Source organism: Rhinolophus sinicus, linkage group LG07 (genome assembly GCF_036562045.2).
Source record: "Rhinolophus sinicus isolate RSC01 linkage group LG07, ASM3656204v1, whole genome shotgun sequence".
Taxonomy (NCBI): Eukaryota; Metazoa; Chordata; class Mammalia; order Chiroptera; family Rhinolophidae; genus Rhinolophus; species Rhinolophus sinicus.
The window spans coordinates 83,569,922-83,593,845 of NC_133757.1; the positions used below are offsets into that span (position 1 = coordinate 83,569,922).

Consider the following 23,924-nt stretch of genomic DNA (forward strand, 5'->3'; position numbering starts at 1 on the left):
TCTAGCGGGGACTCATGGCTACCACCTTGGCCCTAGAAAATTCCTCTGAGGGGAGGGCAGGGGGGATAGTGTTGCCCCAACTAATCTTACCAGGAATGTCTGTCCTCCCAGGAGCTAGAGGGCACCCGTGAGCACCTGAGTCTGGTCAAATCCTGCTCAGAACCCTCCATGGCTCCCACCTGACTGGGACTAAATGCCAAAGTTCTCCCTATGGCCGGCAAGGTCTTGCATGGTCTGACCTGACCTCAGTTCTTCTAACCTGCCTCCTATACTTGCTTTGCTCCAGTCCCATTGGCCTCCTTGCTGCTATTTGAACACACCAGGCTCCTGCCTCAGGGCCTTTGCATTGGCTGTTCCCATCAGCCTAAAACCATCTTATCCCAAGTAGTCAGACAGCTTCCCTCACTTCCTCTTTCAGGTCTTTCCACAAATTTCACCTTCTCTTTGCACCCCCCTCTCTGTTTAGTACTGCAACCCCCTCTCCAGCATTTCTGATGTCTCTTTCCCTGTGACCCCTCCCCATAGCCCCAGCATCTAAAATACTATGTCATTTACTCATTTAACTTAAACAAGTGTCTCCTTCACTGTAATGTCAGCTCCTCAGATGCAGGAATTTTTTTCTTCTCTTTTCACCACCACACCCAGCTCTTCCTGTCTGATACAATAAAAAAAATAATACTCAGTCTTTGTCCCTGGTTCCGGGCACACAGCTCCTAAAACCCATGGAATCTCTGGAGTGCTAAAAGTGTCTTTTGTCTGCTAATTACAGGATGGGGGTGGGGGTCGGGGGGTGCACAGCTAGGTAGCTTCAGCCTGGGAATGGGTCTAATCAAGCCATGATTGGAGGGTTGGCACTTTCAGCGCAGCCCTGTCCTCTGAAGAGTGGGGAGAGGCTGGAGTTAATCACCAATGGCCAATGATTTAATCAATCATGCCTAGATAATGAGACCTTCATGAAAATACTAAACAATGGGGTTCAGAGAGCTTCAGGGTTGGTGAACACTTTTTGCGGTTCTGGGAGGATGGCATTCCCAGAGAAGTCATGGAAACTCCGCGCCCCTTCCCCATACATTGCCCTGTGCATCTCTTGCATCTGGCTTTCCCTCTGTTGTAGCCTTTATAATAAAGGCAATAGCAAGTAAAGCACTTTCCTGAATTCTACGAGTCACTGTATTTATCAAATCTGAAATGTAGGGAGGGTGGCAGGAACCCCCTGACTTTATAGCCAAGTCAGAAAGAAGCGTGGCTCACTTGGGAATTCGATATTTGGAATTAGCATCTGAAATGAGGGCAGTCTTGTGGGACTGAGCCCTTAAACCTGTGGCTTCTGATATGGACTCTGGGTAGTGTCAGAATTGAATTCAACTGTAGGACCCCCCCATTGGTGCCCACAGAGAATTGCTTGGTGTGGAAAACCCCACACATCCAGATTCAGAAGTGTTCTGAGTAAAAACGGTTTATTTCTGACATACAGCAGGCATTGGATAGATGCTTGTTGAGTATTCATGAGTGTGTATGACCTGCAGAGCCCAACAATGAGCTAGGTCCACAGATTTGCATATGGTCCCAGGATTCTCAACTCTACTCTCTGTACCATCTCTCTGCAGCCTCGTCCCCATAAGGTGGCTTCCTCTGAACCAGGTGAGTTCAGGGGAGCTGCTCTCTCCTGGTCACCCTAGCTAAAGTCCCAGAACAGGTCTTTTGACCAGCTTGGGTCTCATGCCTATGACTGAACCAATGACTGCCGTGAGAGAGATGGAATGTACTGATTGGCTGTCTGGGATCATGGGTCCATGCTAGCACCGATGACTGAGGTCAGACAGATGGAACATGCTGATTGGTCAGCTGGGGTCACATGCCCACCCTGGCTTATGTGAGAGGTGGGCGGGTTTCAAAGAAAACTAGGTGTGTTTTTCAGAAGTGGGAGATGATTGCAACAGCAAATATGACATGTGCCCATTTTATCCTCCTCAAAATCTCTGCAAGAGAAAGATGGAAAAATTAAACTACCATTTGCAATCCCCAAAGAAAGAATTGATTCAGGCTGTTATGGTCAATAAGATCAATAAGCCCTTGGATTATTTACTCTCAGCCATGACCATGGCTACCACTGAGAAGCATCTGGGTAAATGTCATAAGTTCCCATGCCCAAGCCACAGCCCAGTCCAATTAAATCAGAAGATGGTGTAACTGCAGAACCACCTCAAACTTGTCCTATCCTGTTTCTAACAAGACCTAGAACCAAGTTTAAATCTTGGATACACCATGTATGAGTAACATTTGTGAACACTTAACTGCTCCCCCATGGAAGCAAAGGACTGGGACATGACCAGAATCTGAATGCTGGAACCCTTTCAGAATCGAAGGGTCTGTTGTTCAGGAAGATCTGGTGCAGGAAAATCTTGCCCTGAACCCTGGACTGTGGCAACAGATTTGAGCCTTGCCTCCTGGCTCCATGCCGGTCCACCTCACGATAAATAAAAGCTTCTTTCTTTTCTCAAAAGCTGGTGCCATAGTATTGCACATCAGGAAGCAAGCCCGTGATCATTAACAATGAGATCCAGCCTTGAGTATTTGTTAAAGCTCCCAGAGGGTTCTAATGTGCAGCCAGATCTGAGAACAAGTGACTTACAGGAAATATGGGGGAAAGAGAGGATCAAGGTAAAGGCACCACAGAGCAGCAGCAGCAAATCCAGAAGGTATGGAATTCCCAGTGTTCCTCACTCTTCCTGCAACAAATCAAAGGTAGATGGGGTTGGGGAAGAGGAGGAAGAATCTAGAGCAGCAGTTCTCAAAGTGTATTCCCTGTGCCAGTGCATCATCACCTGGAAACCTATTAGAAATGCAGGTTCCTGGGGCCCTCTCCAGCTCTCCTGAGGCAAAAGCTGTGGGGAGGGGCGACACCTGTGCTTTAATAGAACATCCAGAGGATTCTAATGCATGCTCTAGTTTCAGAACTACTGGATTCGAATAAAAGGGGTGTAGGAGGCATGACAATCAAATGTGGTGTGTGGACCTTGTTTGGATCCCAGTTCAAAGAAACCAAATGAAAAAAGACATTTTGAAGCCAATTAGGAAAATTCGATGATGGCCTGGGTGTTGGGTGATGGAAAGAAAAGGCTGCTAATGGTCTTAGCTGTTGTCTTGGTTTGTTTGGGCTGCTATGACAGAATATCATAGACTGGGTGGTTTATAAACAACAGACAGTTGTTTCTCACAGTTCTAGAGTCTGGGAAGTTCAAGATCAATGGCCAGCAGATTCAGTGTCTGGTGAGGACCAGTTTCTTGGTTCATAGATGGCTCTTTTGTTTTTTTTCTGTGTCCTCATATGGCAGAAGGAACAAAGTGGCTCTCTGGTGTCTCATTTACAAAGGTGTTAGTCCCATACATGTGGGCTCCACCCTCATGACCTAATTACTTCCCAAAGGCCACACCTCCTAATACCATCACCTTGGGGATTAGGTTTCAACAAATGAATTTTGGGAAGACACACATTCAGTCAGGTATGATAATGCCATTAGGGTTGTGAACACAAATGTATACATTTTGAAGATGTATACTGAAGTATGAAGGAAGGAAATGACATTGGAATTTGTTTTAAATTCAAGGGGGAAAAAGGATAATTAAACAAATAATGTCAAACTCTTGGTGATTGCTGGATCTGGGTGATGGGTATGTGGGGGTTTCTTTGGATGAGTTATCTTTTGTGAACACTAGATTTTTTTCACAAAATAATTTTTTAATTAAATTTATTGGTGGGGGGGCAATGGTTAGTAAAATTACATAGGTTTCAAGTGCACAATTCTATAATACATCATCTATACATCACATTGTGTGCTCACTACCCAGAGTCAGTTCTCTTTCTATCACTATATATTTGTTCACAAAATAATTTACAAAACAAGACAGGAACATGAGAAGGCAGGCCATGTCATCGCTCAGATACTTCGAACTACAATAATTGCCAGCTAGTGTGAAAAATAAAACAAAGGAGAAAGGAGTCAGGATGACAGGGGTTTCCCAAATCTTTTATTACAATCTCCCTTCAAAAAGCAGTGAGTGCCACAGAGCAATAAAAATGAGACCACATCTCCAGCAGCCAGGTGGGCCCAGTTGTCCCCTCTTCCCCAAGTCTGTCAGCCCAACTTGACAAACAGCAACCAAGGTGGCAAGAATTCCTGGCAGCTGAAATGGGAGAAGAAAGAAACATTGAACCAACTTGAGGGACTTCTGAAACCTGAATCAAATTAGATACATGGAGATGGGGAGCATCCTGTTCCAGAAAGATCGGGGCAGGGTTTTAGAGATGGCCAAAAGTCCCTCAGGGCCAAGTTGGAGATAATTTGACCCTATTAACACAGTCAATCTCAGTGGTGGGTAGAAGGTGGAGGCCTTTCATGATGCACGTTAGTCTTTCTCCCTTTGTGTCCCACAGGTCTTATTATTTCCCTGCTCTTCTGCTCGCTCCTGGGTCCTGGAAACTACATTTCCCAGAATCCCATGCCCTCTTGCTTCCTGTTAGGTTTGGCCAATAGGAAGTACTAATTAGAGATGGGCGAGTGGGAGGAAATGTTGGAGTATTTCTTCCCTATGTTCTCCTCTCTTCTGTTCATCCTGAGCTCTCCAAGACCACACCTATGGGCAGGTGGTCCCTCTTCCTTGGCTGTTGCTCTCCCCACCTCTTCAGGCCTAAGAAAAGTGAAAGCTACCCAAGTTGCTAGCCCATTGAGTGCCTCAACATCCCTTATTTTCCTTAACCCTGCCCACACCTCTGCAAAGAGGCCGAGGCTTCTTCAAAGGATTATCTGGGGGCTGATTTCTGTTTCCAGCTTGGATGCTGACTGTTATTACCTCTTTCGGGAAGAGCGTGTGATATAGTTTGTGTCATGCGGGGCGGCCTGTGGGGCCTCTGGTCCCGCTCCCCACATAAGAACGCAGGATGTGGCTATGCCAAAAAGGAACACCCACGGAGCCATAGGTAGTGGAGTCATACTGCTATAGTCTCACTGGAGGTTGGATTCACACGACATGCGACGTGCTGTCCGCTTTCTGCCAACGGACCGACTCTCTCCTCGACTTCCCTCCCCAACGCAGCCACGGCAGTTATATTAGTGACCAATGACTCAAGAGTTACAGCTGATGGCCAACTAGCCACAGCTGACGGCTGTCTACTACCCGAGCCACCACCTTTCCACATGAGGCCAAGAGCCTGGAAACTGCTCTCTGGGGCTCTGTCCCCACAGTTTGCAAACACATATTCGATATAAACTCGTATGATAAAAAAAAATGCCCACTTTTAAAATACAAATCAGATAGATGAAACTCATGCATATATTGGGTGGTGATCTGCAGAAAAACACTACCGCATATTGAAAATCAGTATGGGAGAAGCACATGAGAAAAACTTGGCGGCTCAAAAGGATGGAAATTTTTTTTTTAAATAACAGCTTTATTGAGAGGTAATTCATGTATTATACAATTCACCTTTCTAAAGCATACAGTTAAGTGGTTTAATCCCCTTACACTTAATGAATTGCTGAGGAGGTAGGACTTATATCTGTCATTTTGCTATTTGTTTTCTATTTGCCTTTTTTGTTGTTCTTGTTCTGCTATTCATCCATCGTGACTTTCTTTTGTGTTAGGTATTTTCTAGTGCACCATTTTAATTCCCTTGTTGTTTCTTTTCCTATATTTTAAAGTTATTTTCTTAGTGGTTGCCCTGAGGGTTACGAAGAACAGCTTTACTTTTTATGATCTAGTTTAAATGAATACTAAATTAATTTCATTAGCCTACATATAGCCCTGTTTTTCTCTAGCTTTCTTTGTGCTATTATTGTCATGTGAATTACATCTTAATATAAGTCTATCAACACAGTTTTATAGTTATTGCCTTATGAACTTGTCTTTAAATGAGGTAGGAGAAGAAAAGTTTTAAAGAATATTTTTTTTCTCCCTGGGGTTTTTCTGGACTTGGCTCTGAGCAGAGATCCGCGTCTTGGACAGGCTTGAGGATGAGAACAGCTCCTGTGCATAACGTTTCCACAGTGAGAGGTCTTCGACCATCTCAGTGGTGCATGGAGAACCCATCACCTTTCCACTACTGCCTCCCTGTGATCTCTGTCTCAGGTAAGACCTCCCTTGAGTTGATGACAATAACATCCCAGAATCATAGGGCAATGTGCCAAGCCTCTGATGCATTCCACCTCATCGATGCCAGCGACAAACAACAGGGCAGCCCATGTTACAAATGAGGTAGGCTGTGGTCCTGACTCACAGTCAGACAACTCGTAAGTGACATAACTGGGACTAGAGTTTGGAGCCCCAGTCCTTGCGCACTCAGGCCTACCCCCAGGGAAGTGTAGGGCATGTTCATGAGCTGGATGGAGAGAGCGTATCCCCAGAGGAAGTTGTTCCTCACCTGAATTGGGTCTGAGCCCCAGCACCCTCATGCCTTTCCCCCCTTTCTAGGTGAGCCATTAATGAGATCACCCTGCTTGAAATGACCTCCCCTCTCACCTTCCCAATTTTATATTTCTCCTGAACACTTATCACTATCATTTTCTAATTTAAAGAATCATATTTCTTGTCTTTCCCTGCTGATTAGACGTTCAGCTCCACGAGGGCAGGGATTTTTGTCTGTTTATTTTATTTGTTTATTTATTTATTTATCTATTTAAACTTTTATTTATTTTAAGTGTTTTTCAAGGACCCATCAGCTCCAAGTCAAGTAGTTGTTTCAATCTAGTTGTGGAGGGCGCAGCTCACAGTGGCCCATGTGGTGATCGAACCGGCAACCTTGTTGTTAAGAGCACCGCGCTCTAACCAGCGGAGCTAACCGGCCACCCTGATTTTTGTCTGTTTAGTTCGTTGTTGTGTCCCTAGTGCCTACAACAGTGGCTGGACATAGTAAGTGCTCAATAAAGTTTGTGGAGTGAAAAAGTGAATGTTAAAACTTTTCTACGGGCTTTCTATCATACTCGGAATAAAGCCAAACCCATCTTTGCAGCCCACAGGGCCTTGTATGATCTCCCCCCATCAACTCCCTACCTTCATCTCCCCTTACATCCTTCTCGCTTATCTTGCTCCAGACACAGGGGTCTCTCTGCTGGTCCTTGAATAAGCCAAGATTATTCCTGCCTCAGGGCCTTTGCACTATCTGTTCCCTCTGCCTTCCCCCCACACACATGGCTTTCCCTCATCTCCTCAGGTCAACTGTCACCTTCTCTGAGAGGCCCTCCCTAATCTTCCCTATTCCATCACTATGTTTTACTGTCTCCCCTACTTGAATGTCAGTGCCACATTGGCAGAGATTTTTTTTCTTTTGTCACTGCTTTGTCTTCAGCATCCAGAACAGTGCTTGGTACACAGTAGGTACTCAATATAGGAGCTCAGTGTGTCCCAGAGGCTCTGGGCCTTACCTGTACCACTGCTGCCCCCAGTGAGCCCTGATCAGGTTGAAGCTCTGAGTCCTGGTTATTTTCAGGAGCTTGGGAAAACAGCCCTAGGGATACAAATATTAAAGCAGACAGGACCTGGTTAGGGGCTCGTAGACTCCACGGCCTCATTACCTCCCACCCCTTTTGGGCCACCCAAACTGCTCTCAGATTTAGGGAGGATAAAGGGACCTTGACTCCTTCTTGCTTGACTATCCCCCCAACACTCTAGCATCTTCCTGACCTCCTCACACACTCACATACCCCAGAACACCCCTGTATTCATCTGTGCTGATGTCCAACTGGGGTGAGTCCTGAATTATTACTAGCTGTGTGACCTTGGAGAAGTCACTACTCTTTTCTTTGCCTTAGTTTCCCCAACTGTAAATGTGACCAACTGTGACTCAACAACCCAACAAGATTTTTGTGTAGGTAACGAGAAAGAATCTACATGAAGAACCCAGCAGTGGTTTGACACAAGGGGAGCATTCAATAACTGTTAGTTATTTCTGAGTGCTCTTTACATATGAACAGAAAGGCTAACATGTCTCCAGGACCTTCTCAGCCCTCTACATGCATTTTCTCACTCATTTCTCATTACATCCTCATGAGGTGGGTATTTCTTTTCACTGTTTCATAGGTGAAGAAACTGAGGCTCAGAAAGATTAAGAGACCACACAGTGGGTGGGCAGAGCAGTCTCCTGCAGGTGATCGGGCCTCCACTCTCCAGGCTGGGGTCACTGAGATGTTTCCCCCTTCTAGGCCCCCAGCACTTCTTGTTTCTGGAAGCTTGGGTTGCCTTGAGCTCAGTGTTGGCAGTTCAGTGACCCACTTCATGTAAGAAGCCTTTATTAAGTGCCTAGTGTTTGCTGGCACTGAACTGGGCACTGGGAATGCCACAATGTACAAAACAGACAAAATTCTTGCCTTGGTGGGGCCGAAATTTGAATGGGGAAAACAGGTAAACAGGTAGTGATTAAACACTGGATAGACACTGGAGCAGGGTAAGGAGATGGAGTGTGACGGTGATTTAGGGGTAAATCTTATTATAGAGAGGGGCTCAGGAACAGCTTCACCAAGGAAGTGACAATGAAACACAGATCTGAAAGAGATGAGGCAGGAAGACATTTAGGGGAAAAGCATTCCAGGCAGAAGGAACAGCCTTTGCAAAAGCCCTGAGGCTGGCATGTGCCTGGTGTGTTTGTGTACCAGTGAGGAGGCCTGTGTGGCTGCAACAGAATGAGGGAAGGGGTGAGTGGGAGGAGAGGACATCAGGAGGTGACAGTCAGGTTGTGCAGGGCCCAGTGGGCTAGTGTGTAGCCCCATGTCCATCTTTGAGGCCCTAACCTGGGACTCAACCAGCCAGTTCTCTGCAGGGAGCCATTCCAGGGTGATGGATGAATTCATGAATGATTCCTATTTCCTCCCTCAGAGGAGATCCTTGTGTCCATTCACTTGTGGCAGAAGTCAAGGAGCAGCTGGGGGTTGGGTATGAAGCCCAGCTCCACCACGCCCTGGCTATGGGATCCTCTCTGTGCCTCAGTTTTCTCATCTGTAAAATAGAGAAGTGCAGTCCCCACCTGGAGGGGTGCGATGGGGACAGAATTCCCCAAGTGCGTGCGCAGTCACATGGCCTTCATTATCACGAGGATGATCATTTCTCATCACTGTTGTTGAAGTTTAAGTTCTCTGTATGGCAGGTAGTGTGGCCCAGGCAGTGGACTCAGGCCAACATAAATTCAAATCCCAAAGCCATGTGACCTCGAGCCCTTCATGTTCCCTCCCTGTGAAAGGGGGATGGTAACCCTAACTCCCCAAGGCTGTGTGGATGAAGTGAGCTGAACACCCAATGAGAGTTCATTTCCCTCTCTCCCAACCCCTTTTCCTGGGTTTCCTGCAAATATGCAAGTTTTATAAAGGTCACCAGCCCTTGACGTCTACCAAGGTGATGGCCAACAGAATCTCAGGTTACCTCCTGGTGGATGACACCTATGGATACGTTGCGCCCGTCGCAGGCCACGGTCCTGAAGGATTTACAGCAGCTTCTTGGGTAGGTGTGGCCGGTCATCATTTCAAAGGAGGAAACAGAAAAATCTGTGTAGTTCTTCACGCCACAGCACTTCAGCTGTAGAGAGGAGAATAAACACTTGAAGACTTCCTTTCAAATATTAAAGTAATAGGGCCTGCCCGGTGGCTCAGGTGGTTGGAGCACCATGCTCCTAATGCCAAGGTCACCGGTTCGATTCCCACATGGGCCAATGAGCTGCACTGTCTACAACTAAGATTGTGAACAACAGCTCCCCCTTGAGCTGGGCTGCCATGAGCAACCAGAGCTCGGGGTGAGCTGCCGTGGGCTACTATGTGCTGCCATGGGCAGCCAGTGAGAGCTGCGGTGAGCTGCTGTGAGCAGGCGACCGACGACTGGTGACCGACTGCCTCAGCCGGGGGGAGCGCAAGGCTCATAATACCAGCATGGGCCAGGGAGCTGTGTCCTACACTAGACAGAAACAATGGCTTGAACCAGAGTGGGGGTGGGAGGCAGAAGAAGGGGGAAAAATATTAAACTAATAACAACAGAAATCAGTCACCATGGCTACTGTCTAGCACAGTCACAAGGGCTTGTGCTAAATGCCTCCCTTGTCCCCCCGCCATGGCTCAGAACTGTCCATGTCTCAGCTCAGAACTGTCCATGGTTCCCATCTTACTTGGAGTGAAAGCTGAACTCACCACTGTCCAAACCATCCACAAGGCTCTGCACTACCTACCCTATCACCTCAAGGCCCTCATATCCCCCCACTCTCCTTACTCACTCAGTTTTAGCCACATTGGTCTCCTTGCTGTTTCTCAAACACACAAAGCAAGTACCAGCCTCTGTCCTTTGAACAGGCTGTCCCCTCTTTTTGGAATGCTATTCTTTCAAATATCTGTACAAATCTCTCCCTCACTTCATTCAGGTCTCTGTTTAAATGTCCCTCCTCAGGAAGACCTGTCCTGACTCCTCCTTCCAAATTAGCCACAACTCCTGACTCGGTCAGTCTGGGCTAGGTGATGATGCGTAACAAACAGCCCTTCAATCTCACCCATTCATTTCTCTTCATACCAAATGCCCATCACAACTTAGCAGGGGAACTCTGTTTATCAAAGTCACTCAGGGACTCAGGCAGATGGAGCAGCCACTGTCCAGATGGTTCTGCTAGTGGTCTCTGGTAAAGTGAAAGAGAGCTCTGGAGGGCCCGGCACTGGCAATTAACTACCTTGGCCCGGATGTGACACATATCATTTCTGCTCACAGCTGATTGGCCAGAACTCATCACATGACCCCCAACTAACTACAAGGGGCCAGGACAGGCCATTCTACTGTGTGCTGAAAATAGGTGAAAAATAGTACTTAGGAGTCAACAAAACCCTCACTCTCTATGCCTTTTCTCTGCCTTGTTTTTCCTCACAGCACTTATCACCTCTGGCACCAATGTTTACTTGATAGCTTCTTGTGCATCTCTCCACTTAAGTGTCAGCAACAGAATGGCAAGGATTTTGTTTTGTGCACAGCTGTATCCCCAGAGCCCTGAAAAGTGCCCAGAACACAGTATGTGGTCATAAAGATTAGTTGAAGTGCCATATATGAATGAATGAGAGATATTCTCTATTCTCTCAAGCTTAAGAAGCCAAAACTGGGATGCAGGCAAGCCTTCTACCCATTGTGTGCCCCTCCCAAGCCTCCACATGACCCCAAGCAATTCCTGGGCCCAAGACTCAGATATGAAACACTCCTAAGAACAGACCTCAGAGACCCTCTTCAACTGCTTGCCCCAGGAGCTTAGATGCCACATGGAGGCTAGTCCTGCTCCTTAAACACCAAGACTCAAGAAGTAAGTCTCACTATCTCATACCCGTGCAGATGGCAATGATAAAAAAAAAAAAAGAAAAGAAAATAAATGTTGGCAAGAGTGTGGAGAAACTAGAACCCTTGTACTTTGCTGGTGGGAATGTAAAATGGTGCAACTGCTGTGGAAAACAGTATGGAAATTCCTCAAAAAACTAAGCATAGAATTGCCATATGATCCAGCAATTCCACTTCTGGGTGTGTACCTAGAACTGAGACCACGATCTCAAACACCTAAGCAGGGTTTCTACACCCATGTTTGTAGCAGTATTATTCACAATCGCCAAAAGGCGGAAGCAACTCAGTATTCACTGATGGATGAGGGGATAAATTAAATGTGGTCCATCCAGACAATGGAATATTATTCAGCCTTAAAAAGGAAGGACATTCTGACACCTGCTACACCATGAATTAACCACGAGGACATTATGCTCAGTGAAATAAGCAAGACAAAAGGACAAATACTGTGTGATTCCCCTTATATGAGGTCCATAGAGGAGTCAGATTCATAGAGACAGGAAGTAGATGGTGGGGCCAGGGCCTGGGGGAGGGGAGGGAGTCTTTAATGGACAGTTTCAGTTTGGGAAGATGAGAAAGTTGTGGAGATGGATGGTGGTGACGGCTGCACAATAAGGTGAATGTACTTAATGCCACTGAACTGGACACGTAAAAAGGTTAAGATGGTAAGTTTTACATTATGTGTATTTTACCACATTAAAAAGAGATGTGTATCTCACATTCTCCATGACCAAATTCCATTCCGTGGAATAGTCATCTGGCGCGTTGGAACCACTATAATTCCTCCTCAGGGTCACGAAGTTGTGCTCCAGGGCCATTCCTTCAACCTCAATGAAGCAGAAAGCCATGAACACGTAAAATTGAAAGGTGCCCCGTTTGGTGAGGTTTCCTGTGGACAGAGCGGGGAGGTGGGGGCTTCCCTTCTGCTTCCTTCACGTTAGTTCCCTCCCCTCAGACGTGGGTCTGTACTGGAGGGTGACAAACTCAGGCTCCCATCACCCCAAGGGAGGGACACGAGGGAGAGCGTGGGTCTCGATCAGAGTGCATCTGGTCCTACCCGTCACAAATAAGTTTGAATCATCTGCTCTTTCCAACACCCACTACATTCCCCGCTTTTGGCTGTAACTCAAAGACTTGAATGTCATCTTTAGCTACTGAATCTCTCTCTCTGCACAAAAAAAAGGGGGACAACTTTAATTTTCTATTTTTTAAATAAAAGTCTAAATAAAAACATTTTCCCCCAAAGAGGTGATATATAGTCACATGGTTCAAAATTCACAAAGCACAGAAAGGTAGACCATGAAAAGTCTCCCTTCCACCTTTTTCTCCCAGCCAATAAGTTCCTCCCACTCCACAACGACGACTGTCACAGTTTCCTGTGTCCCAAAAGAGATATTCTATGTGTGTCAAAGCAAAACATATTCTATTATTTTTTCTCCTTGCTTCATACGATTCTATTGTTCTGCATCTGGCTGTTCTCACTAAGAGTAGCAGTTGCTCTTGGTGCCCTGCTCGCGTCCCAGTGGCCTTTGTCATTTCTGTGCCACTGTGCCTGGCTTCCCACTGCCAGCCACTGAGGGTTCTCTGTGGCCTCTCCGCCACATGGCGCTATGGGAGCAGCGCTCAAGCCATGACTGATGGAGGTGGTGGGTCAGTACCACAGCTTCCTCGTCCCTTGAGGGAAAAAAAGGTGTGTGTTTGGCGATGTGTCGCAGATGTCCCCCAGCAGAATTAAGCCCACTTGCCCACATTGTCACCTTTTATGGACTGCATTCCCTTCCCTGCCTCAATTCCCTGTCCCCTACAGGGCCTTCTTAAGACCAGCTCTCAAATAAACCAAGGGCCTTCAAATTCTTGTCTCAGAGTTGGCCTCTGGGGGGACACAAATGAGGACCTGAAGAATGCACCAGAGGCCCTTCCTTCTTTTCACCTGCATTGGATTCCCTGGTGATGACTATTATAAATTAACTTCCCCCACTGATGCTCATTAGGCCCCGTGGGAGGTGGGGCAATCTTTTGCACATCTTGGTATGTATGTCATTCTTCCCTTGAACAAGCAAATCCTTGGATCATTCCTAAAAATGGGCACTGTACTTACAATTGGGAGGAAGGCAAGAACCACTGTGGCGACTGTGATTTCCATGATGAGAATGACAACCATGCACAAGAAGCCCTGGAAGACACAGAATGGGTGGAAGGAGGCTGGGCGCCTGCTGGGAGTCCCTGTCCCCCCTCCCCCAGGCCACGTGACCTCCACCAGTTTGAAAGAACTCACACGTGAGTGGAGTAGAGGGTAGTTATTGTTTTCACGTGCCGCTTTCCTGCGTGTTGTCCAGGAGACCGACAGTGGGGTATTCTTAGGAGCTGCTCACTAGCTGGACCCCGATTTCACACTCAGCTCTTTATGTGTGTCAGGTAGGCCTAAGTGGGGGCCTCCGGGGGAAGTAAAGCCTGTGTGTACAAATGGGGGAAGGTGAAGGGAAGGTCGGGAGGACAGAACAGAGGCAGAAGGAGGGGAGGAAAAGCCTCAGACCTGCCAATGTGGGGGGAGCGGTGGCGGGACTGAAGGGGAGGGACAGGTGACAGTTTGGTGGGTGTCAGAAGGAAAATATCAACATTTGCTGACTAACGTTTCCAATAAATTCACTTGTGTGGTAGAAAACAATGGGAAATTCAGCAAGCAGAGGGGGGTCTTCAAGTTATCCCATCAAGGAGAAACTGCCTTCCTCCCTGGGCCTTAGTTTCCCCATCTGTACAAAGTAGGGGCGGGACCAGTTCCAAGGGTTTTAGTGGGTTCTGTGGAGCTTCTTGACGCCAGATGGGGGCAAAGTAAGGTCAGCACTTGGCTTCTTTCATCTATTTCCATTTATGCCTATTATTATTATTATTATTATTATTAAGATCTGTTTAATAATTCAGGATTTGAGTCACCAAACTGGTTGATGGCAGGGTTTATTGGGCCATGTCACAGTGACACAGGAAAGTGCAGTGGATATACCCTTGGGGTCCCCACAGCCCACAGAGGTAAACTTGGGTGCAGGGCTTAGCAGTTGTGGGACCTCAGACGGATGGCTCATGTAACAGAGTATGAGAATTAACATTAACATTTTTGCTGCGATGTTCGTCTAGAGTAGAATGATATTTCTATGCCGCTGACTGCGGCTTTTGTATTTACCCCAGGAGCTCAGTGTTCCAGAAAGGAAGTTTATCGAATATATGGTGATGGAAGAACTGACTCTGGGTGATGAACATACAATGGGATTTATAGATGATGTAATACAGAATTGTACACCTGAAATCTATGTAATTTTACTAACAATTGTCACCGCAATAAATTTAATTAAAAAAAAAAAAAGAAAGGAAGTTTAGGAAAGCAGATGTACATTTTTCTATATTTTTGTGTTTTTCAAGAATGAATAACAATAGGAAATTTTTATACTTTAAAGTAATCATTTATTTTAATAAAATGTAGCACCCTAACTGTATTTACTTAAAAATATAAATACTGTAATTATTTTCTGTGGATTTTTGACACATTTTGGAGAACATACTTGAAACCAATTAGCGCAGTGAGAAGGTTAATGTCAATATTACTATCTCTCTGCCTCTGAGTGACTGAGATAACCAGGCGTCAGCAAATCCTAGTGGCTCTATCTTCAGAACCTAACCTGTATCTGCCAATTCTCACCTCCTCCACGGCCCCATCCGGTCCAGCCTCCACCATCCCCCACCTGGACCAGCCCAGTCCCTCCGCTGTCCACCCCAAATGTTCCCCTCGCAGTCTGTTCCCGCTGTGGCCACCAGAGGGCGCCTGTGAGCACCTGAGTCCCCCAAGTCCCTTCTCTGCTCAGAACCTTCTGTGGCTCCTAACACCATCAAAAGGACTCAGCTGTTATGAATGAGGTGTCAGAGGCTTTGGAGGGACAGGTGCTGAAGGTAAAGTCGATCGGATTTGCCAATGGGTTGGATGTGGGGTTTGAGAGAGAGGACTCTAGGGCCTGGCCAATGAATATTTGCTGAACGAAGTAATTAAGAAAGAAAAGGAGAGACGATGGGGCTTCAAGGAGGAGCAGGGTGGGGGCAGGGTGCTTTTCATAATTGGGGTTGTCTATGCTCTGGGAGATGACTAGAGTAAGGATCTCCCAGAAACCCCCAAATTGAAATAACTGGAGTTTTGTAGCAACAGAGTGGAGGAAGGAAAACAAACACACTGGGGACAGATTAAATTTAAGGTGGGATAATTCTCTCAGACAAGATTGTAAGGGAAATGGGAATAGGGGAGCTGGGAGGTGGATTTTGGGGAGATGTTTAGCCAAGGCTTGTGTGAGAATAAGAGATGTGAAACCTGCAACATGCTGTCTGCAAGCACGATGGAAACTCGTGGAAACAGAGGAGGACTGGAGGGGACACTCAATAAGGGGGACAGTATGTCACCGAGTGGGGGGAAAAATAAAATCAGATCCCTACTTCACACCACACACATTATTCACTCCTGAAGGCTAAAGAGCTAAAAGTGAGAAAGTAGACCAAAACTATGGGAAGAAAACCTAGGAGAGTATAATTTATGTTCTTGGGTAGGGAAGGCGTTCTAAATGAGACATATGATAAAGGAAAAGACGGAGGTATTGATGACATCCAATGAGATGCCATAAACACTGTAAAATAGGGGATGGAAAGGGTTTGCAGTGTGCGCAGTGAAGGATTCGATTCATACATGAGGGGGTAGTTTTGGGGCCTGCGTGCAGATCCAACTTACAAACAAGAGAGTGCCTCTGCTTTCTTTGGTTGCTCCATACCACCTGGCAAAGACAAGCAGCACTGTGATGCAGCCCATCACCAGACACAGGTAGCCATCATGAAGCAGGTATGCAGAGGACAGCCCGAGGACCCTTGTGAGGACAGCACCTCTGAACTTGACATAGACGCCCAGGCCAATGAGGATCACACCAGGCATCTTTAGAACAGAAACCAGAAAGGGAAAAGCAGTCTGTTAGATGTATACAAATAGAACTCTCCTGGGGGAGGGAGGAGGAGTGAAGGCCAATAAAATTAGCAAAAACATTTTAAGAATGATAATACTCAGTGCTGATGAGGATGTGGAGAAACATTCTCATACATTGCTGCCAGGCAACAAACTTTTTGTGTGTGCATGGGCAGGACAACACTTGTAATTCATATTTAAAACCTTAAAGATTTAATGATTAAAAAAAACTTTACTTAGAAAGTCCATCTAGATAGTTTCAGCTTAAGGAAAATAGTCATGTATTTGCCTCAGTACTAGGATGCTCAGGGAAGTTCATTAAGGAGAAAACATCAAAAATAACTGAAGCAACCAATAAGACAGAGCAAGTAGGTAAATCATGGTATGGCCACGCAATGGGACCCTAGACTGTTATTTCAAATGATGCTATAGGACAGAGAGTAATAATTTTTTTTTCTTTTCTGAAAAGTCCCTTTGCAGGCTGTTGAAATAACAACTCTGCCAGTGTAGCTCAAAAGCAGCTGTACTCAGTTCGTAAACAATTTTTTAAAATTCACAAATACATTTTATCTATCTATCTGGCTGTAGTTTGCTGACCCCTATTGTAGGATAATGTTTATTGATACGGAAAGATGATTTAATGCCTTATATGTTTTTTAAAAATTGGATTGCTGGCAGTAAGACCCTTTGGTATTTGCCCAACGGAGTTGAAAACTTACATCCACACAAAAACCTGCACACGGATGTTTCTAGCAGCTTTATTCATAATTGCCAAAACTTGGAAGCAACCAAGACGTCCTTCAGCAGGTGAATGGACAAATAAACTGTCAGACAGCCAGATGGTGGAATATCAGCGCTAAAGTGAAATGGCTATCGAGCCATGAAAAGACACGGAGGAACTTTATAGCCATATTGCTGAGAGAAAGAAGCCAATCTGGAAAGGCTACATGGTGTATGATTCTAAGTATATGACATTCTGGAAAAGTCAAAACTAGGGAGACGAAAGAAGGATCCTTGGTTGCCACAGATTCAGGGATGTGTAGGCAGAGCACAGAGGATTTTTAGGGCAGTGAAACTACTCCACATGGTACTAAAATGGTGGGTACATTGTCAAAAGCCATAGAAGGGACAACACCAAGAGTGAACCCTAATGTAAACTATAGACTTTGGGTGATAATGACGTGTCAGTGTAGGTTCATCAGTTGTAACATACGTACCACTCTGGTGAGGATGCTGGTAACGGGGGAGGCTGTGCACGTGTGGGGGCAGGAGGCATACGGGAAATCTATTTTCTGCTCAATTTTGCTGTGAACTTAAAACTGCTCTAAAAAATAAAGTCTACTCAAAAGGGGTGAAAAGTTAATTTTTTTAAAAGGGAATAAAGTAGACTATAAAGTAATAGCATCCCATGTTTGCTATTTTTAAGATGTATCTAGAAAAGTCTGGAAAGAGCTAATGATGACGATATTTACTGAGCCATGTTCCCATGATAGACATAAGCCCTTTAAATGCACTGTCTCTTTTAATTCCCATCAAACTGTTACAGTACAGATAACAAGAGTAGTGATATTTAATATCCTTCTCTTTCCTGGTAGCCTGTCCTTATACTGTTCTACTATGAAAACTGTTACTTCTTGAACAATGTACATTTCAAGTTATTTTTATACTAAGAAAAAAATGTTTTGAAAAACTTAAAGGACGAAAAAAATGACGACTCCCTCCTGCCCTCCCCAAACAACTTAATTTTCTGCAGGATTTGACTTAGAGCCAAACTCTCTCGCCACTGGGTCCCCCCAGATCACACTCTTCTGTGATTTTTACCAGCTCTAGGTTGTTGGAGGCTATGCCTGTTCCCAGTGTGTCCTGCTGCTCGTCATCTGTCCTACATCCCTCCTGCTTCCCTGGGGACTACAGGTCCGGATGCCAATGAATTTGGATCAACTTATTTCTGTCTTCGAGGGAGCCATCCGTGGAGGAAGGGCTGTGAAGCCCAGGGGCCTGGGTTGTGACATACTTACAGCCAGGAAGACATTGAGGAAAGATAATAGTCTCTTCAAGGAAAAATAGGGAGTGTGCATTTCAGCCGGGCTGGGGGGCCCTGGCCACTTAAGTCAGCATCTTCCTAAACCTCTGGGCTCCTGTTTCCTGAGATGGTAGAAGTCTGGCGGGGAGGGCACCAAAGCTGACCTGCTCTATCCATCTCTCTCCTGGCTGCCTGATCATCTGCAGAGGAGGGGGCCCAGCTGCCACCACTCTTCAGTCATAAGCCTTTATCACATCACAATTGGATGCTGGAGCAAGGCTCCTGGTGCCAGGGAAGCAGGTGTCTCAAACTGTCTCCTGCTGGCTCCTCCAAATAGGACACATCAGGGGAGGAGAAAAGGCATGGTGTGCTGCCCTGGTACCCCCAGATGTCACCAGTGCCCTGTGGGTCAGTGCTCAGCATTGACCACTCATGTGGTTGATGCTCCCCCACTAGACTGGGGGCTCCAAGAGGAGTAGGGGCCTGGACTGTTCTATTCATGGCTGTGTTCCCAAAGCCTGGTACATAGTAGGTGCTCAAGAAACCAGTGTGGAATGAATGAATCAAGAGGCTCTGTGATGCAGGAATCTAACTATAAGCCACCAGGGTCCCGAAGCCCCTGTCCACACATGAGCTCATTTGGCTCATCCTTCTTGCAGGGCTCAGAGAGGCCAAGATAAGCGAGGCCTCACAGGAAGCAGGGTCAAGGCTGGGCTTTGACGCTTCAAGAGTGTCGTGAAGGCGGAACACCCCCCATCCACCCCAAGAACCAGTCCTTTTTCCATCTGGGGCCTGCCTGGCCAAAACTCGTGAAGTGATTGTCCTTGAGCCCATGTGTCATTGGTCACTAGGACTTTCTTGATGATTACAGAAGCATAGAGGGCATTCTAGGGAAAAATAAAATTGTACGCATGGGCAGAGAGCCCCAGGCCCAACTCTGACAGCCCCTAGCCCACACTGTCTTCCTGCCTCCCACCCCATCCAGGTTCATGCGAAACCACCCCTGTACCCCTCATGCTCACATGCTGGGCTGGACTGTCTGTGCCCAGGTCCTGGAGGGCTCAGGGCTTTCAGAACCGTTTGTGACCACTAGGGCCAGCTTAAAAGAAGAAAATAATTTACACTTGAATTAACCTAATGAATGTTTGTCAAATCTCTTGCTTCTTGGAACATGTAGAACTAAGCAAGATGTTCACGGAAGAGGGACTGTAGCCTCCCTGGACCCTGGGCCATGTTCACAGCTAGGAGTGTGTCCCTCCACGTCTTTCTCTAAATTGTCATTTAAAATAAGGAGCCTCAGATTCAGGGGCTGAGGGCCTAAAAGTGGGGGCGCAAAGGAGGGCGAGAAAATGGGGTGAAACGGAGCATGGGAAAATGCAAAGTGCAAAGGAGGTTGGAGAGAAGAGGGAAACAAGGAGGGTTGGGATGGAGGCACGGATGCAAATGAGGGTGGGAAAAAGAGCGGCGGATAAGGGCGGGGAGGGTGGGCGGCAGTAGGTGATGTGGAGGTAGCAGGGCGGTGAGCAACCCCGGTGGTAACTGGGGAAAGGAGTATCCCGTGCGCGCAGCGTAAGGTGCTCCACTCCGTCCCCCCGCCCCCCTCCGTTCACAGCACGGCAGCGGCTCGGGTCCCGGCCTTGCGCGTCCCCTGGCGGCCGTCAACGGAAGCGCGATCCTACGTATGTCAGACTCTGGCTTCTACCTGCAAGATACATCCATCCGTCCCCCAGAGATGCCGCTCAGCCCGCCAGTGTGAGGAAATGGTGGGACAAGCCCTACACGCCAAGTCCCCCCAATACATATGCATTAAATTGATGCGAAGAGACAGAAGTGTACAGGCATTCGACAAATTACTACAAATGAAAAACATTTGTCAGAAAAGCATGCGGAAAACCAGTGCAAATTGATCAGTGACAATTCAAAGGTTCTGGAAAATAGTGAGAAGCTCCTCTTGAAGTGGCTCTACAGAGCCATTGGGAGGACATTTAAATACCACTGTAGAAATAACACAAGAGCCCCTCCAATATTTCCTTAATAATAAGGCGTAAGGTATATTGACATTGTCCTAATTTATTTTTCCACATGCTTGGTCTCCTTCCTTATATTTTAGGAGATGCATTTTAAAAGCAGGATTTCCAAGAAAATGGAATATCTTAAACACACACACAAATACACATTTATATTAATAACCCATGTTGGTCAATGAACTGTCCTTAAATTTATGGATTTGGGGCAACCTGGTCTGGACCCCCTCTCGTTCTGAGAGCTGCACCTCTTTACTCTTTACTTTTAATAAACTATCCTCTTTTACAACTCCTCACACAAAAAAATTTATGGATTTGTCACCGACAGCAACAATACAGGGTTCAGGAGATAGGTTAACCTGGTGGACTGTCCATTTAAAACTTGCAGCATTGATATATTTGTGTGTTTAGAGCCCGCAAAACCTGGATCCATGCAATGGGCTTAGCATGTGGCCAGCCCTCAGGCAATGCCAGGCAGAACTGTCATCTTTTTAAAATTGTGACTATCCTTTCTTGCCCCATTCTAACCACAGAATGAGTCTGGTGGTTTAGCTCCTGTCTTAGAAAGGAACAGATCCTCAAAAAGTTAAACATAGAATTACTGTATGATCCAGCAATTCCACTCCTATGTTATACACACAAGAAATTGAAAGCAGGGACACAGACCCATGTTCACAGCAGTACTATTGACAATAGACACAAGGTGGAAATAACCCAAGTGACCATCGGATGAACAAAATGTGGCGTACCTTTACAATGGAATATTACTCAGCCTTCAAAGGAGGGAAATTCTGACAAATGCCACACCATGCGTGAACTCTGAAAATATGCTGAGTGAAATAAGCAAGTGTGTTAGTCAGCTAAGGCTGCCTTAACAAAATACCACAGACTGGGTGGCTTAACAAAAGAAATTTATTTTCTCACAGTTCTGGAGACTAAAAGACTGAGATCAAGGTGTTAGCAGGGTTGGTTTCTCCTGAGGCCTCTCTCCTTGGCTTGCAGACAGCTGTCTTCTCTCTGTGTCCTCACATGGTTTTCCCTCTGTGTGTTCCCTCTTCTTATAAGGATACAAGTCCTATTGGATTAGGAACCACCCCAATGACTTCATTTAACCTTAATCATCTCTTTAAAGGCCCTATGTCCAAATACTGTCACATTCTGAGGTACTGGAGGGTAGGACTTCAATGTATGAATTTGAAGAGAATACAATACAGTGTGACTGCTGGATGCCACCGAACTGGACACTTAAAAATGGTCAATTTTATATCAAAAAGACAACAAATAACAAGTGTTGGTGAGGATGAGGAGGAAAGGGAACACTCGTGCACTGTTACTACGATTGCAAATTGGTGCAGCCACTATGAAAAACAGTATGGAGTTTCCTCAAAAAATTAAAAATATTAATAGAACTACTTTATGATCCAGCAATTTCACTTCTGGGTATTTACCAAAAAAAAAATAAAGAAAACTCTAATCAAAAAAGATATATGCATCCCCGCATTCATTGCGGTGTTATTTACAGCAGCCAAGATATGGAACCTAAGCGTCCATTGATGGACAAAGGGATAAGGAAGATGTGGTACATATATACAATGGAATATTACTTGGCCATAAAAAGGAATGAAATCTTACCATTTGCCGCAACATGGATAGAGCTAGAGGGTATGCTAAGTGAAATAAGTCAGACAGAGAAAGACGAATACCATATAATTTCACTTATATGTGGAATCTAAAAAACGAAACAAATGAACAAACAAAACAGAAACAAACTCATAGATACAGAGAACAAACTGATGGTTGCCAGAGGGGGAGGGGATGGGGGGAAGGGCAGAAAAAGTGAAAGGATTAAGAAGCACAAACTGGGGTGGCCGGTTGGTTCAGTGGTTGGAGCACAAGTGCTCATAACACCAAGGTCGCAGGTTGGATTCCCACATGGGCCAGTGAGCTGCGCCCCCCGCCCCACAACTAGACTGAAAACGACTTGACATGGAGCTGAAAAACACGATGTTCCCCAATATCCCCCAATAAAAAGTTTTAAAAAAAAGAAGTACAAACTACCAGTTCTAAAATCAATAAACCTTGGGGATATAATATATTGCACAGGTAATATCAATAGTATCATAACTATGTACTGTGACAGATGGTTACTAGACCTATCATAGTGACTGCTTTGTTGGGTATATAAATGTTGACTAACTATGTTGTACACCTGAAACTGATATAATATTGTATCTTAACTATATTTTAATTTAAAATATGGTTGATTTTATGTGTACAGGAATAGAGGCCCCCTGGTGGTGGGAGGTGGAAATGACTGGGTTGAGAACACAGGTCTGTTCTTGCAGCTCCTATGGAATGTCAGTCATCTCAGCGCCCTCCGGCAGTGGAGTGGGTGCAATATTGCCCCAAACGCTAAAATCCATGTCCAGCTGGAGCCTCAGAACGTGACCTTATTTGGAAATAGGATAATTGCGGTTGCAATTAGTTAGGGATCTCGGGATGAAATCAGTTATATCACCCAATTTAGTGTGGGTTTAGGCCCTAAACTCAATGGGCCTTGGAGGTTCAATGTTGTAGAAAAATGATCCCAGGTGTTGCTAAGATGATGCGACAGGTTCCAAAGCTGTGCATTCAGAACAATCCCAACTTTGAAAAATTAGCTCAGATACCTGTTCTGTAAAGAAAAATGACCAGAAAGGAATCCACAAAAATGCCAGCGTTGGTGGACATTCGGGAAAAAGTTTTTTCTTATGCAGTCTTTTCTGAAAATGTTCCCAAATTGTGTATAATAAGCATGAATTCCTTTGGCATGCAGAAAAAAATGTTAAGAACATGGAGGGATGTTATGATTGTAAAAGGGACCCGGGGATCAAAGGATCAAAGACACTGAATGATCGTCTTCAGCCGGGACCTCTGCATTCTTGGCAGGGCTTTCTCACCATCTCAGGGGATGCTTCTTTCCGAGCCTGGCGGGAATACTGAAAGCCACGACCTCATCCTGGACTACGCAAGTGAGAGAGAATTTACGGAAACGAAAACCAGCTCTGACCTGAAACTTAGCCGGTACTCAGGGTCACGGGAAACAATCCCACCCAGCACAGGAATTTCTTCCACAGGCGGCATTCAGACTGTTTTCTGTGGTTCTCTCTGAAAAGATCTGAGAGAGTTGGTGTACACATTTCTTGGAGCCTTTACTCCACGCCAGGCGCTTAACAGTCTGGAACCTTCCCTCCCATCCTTGGAGGTAGGTATGTACCCAATTTACAGATGGAGAACCAGAGGTATGATGGGGGAAACCTTGTGCCCCAGGTCACACCGCTGAGATCTGACGGCTGGTCTTCTGAGTCCAAAGTCAGGGCTTCTTTCTGACCGGTGGCATCTACCGACTCACTAATTCATCCAGCAAGTATCCCAGGGCCTGCCAACCACTGTGCCACAGAGTCTGCCATCCCGAACTCAGATATTTTAGGGACCCAAATATGTAAACAGACAATTACAATATTGGCTTCTTTCTGAGAACATTAGGTGATGGGGATCTCACTATCTGACAAAGCAACGTGGT

At 45.8% G+C, this 23,924-nt stretch overlaps 1 protein-coding gene across 1 annotated transcript; it reads right to left on the reverse strand.

Moving 5' to 3' along the window:
* Positions 1–3,932: 3,932 nt before the first annotated feature.
* Positions 3,933–23,485, reverse strand: TSPAN16 (tetraspanin 16). The gene is given in 9 exon segments (XM_074338717.1): positions 3,933–4,185; positions 7,419–7,450; positions 7,453–7,501; positions 9,406–9,558; positions 12,054–12,161; positions 13,433–13,507; positions 16,091–16,288; positions 18,334–18,403; positions 23,412–23,485. Coding segments are annotated over 9 exon segments (912 nt in total). The 3' UTR covers positions 3,933–4,032.
* Between the last annotated feature and the right edge of the window lie 439 nt (positions 23,486–23,924).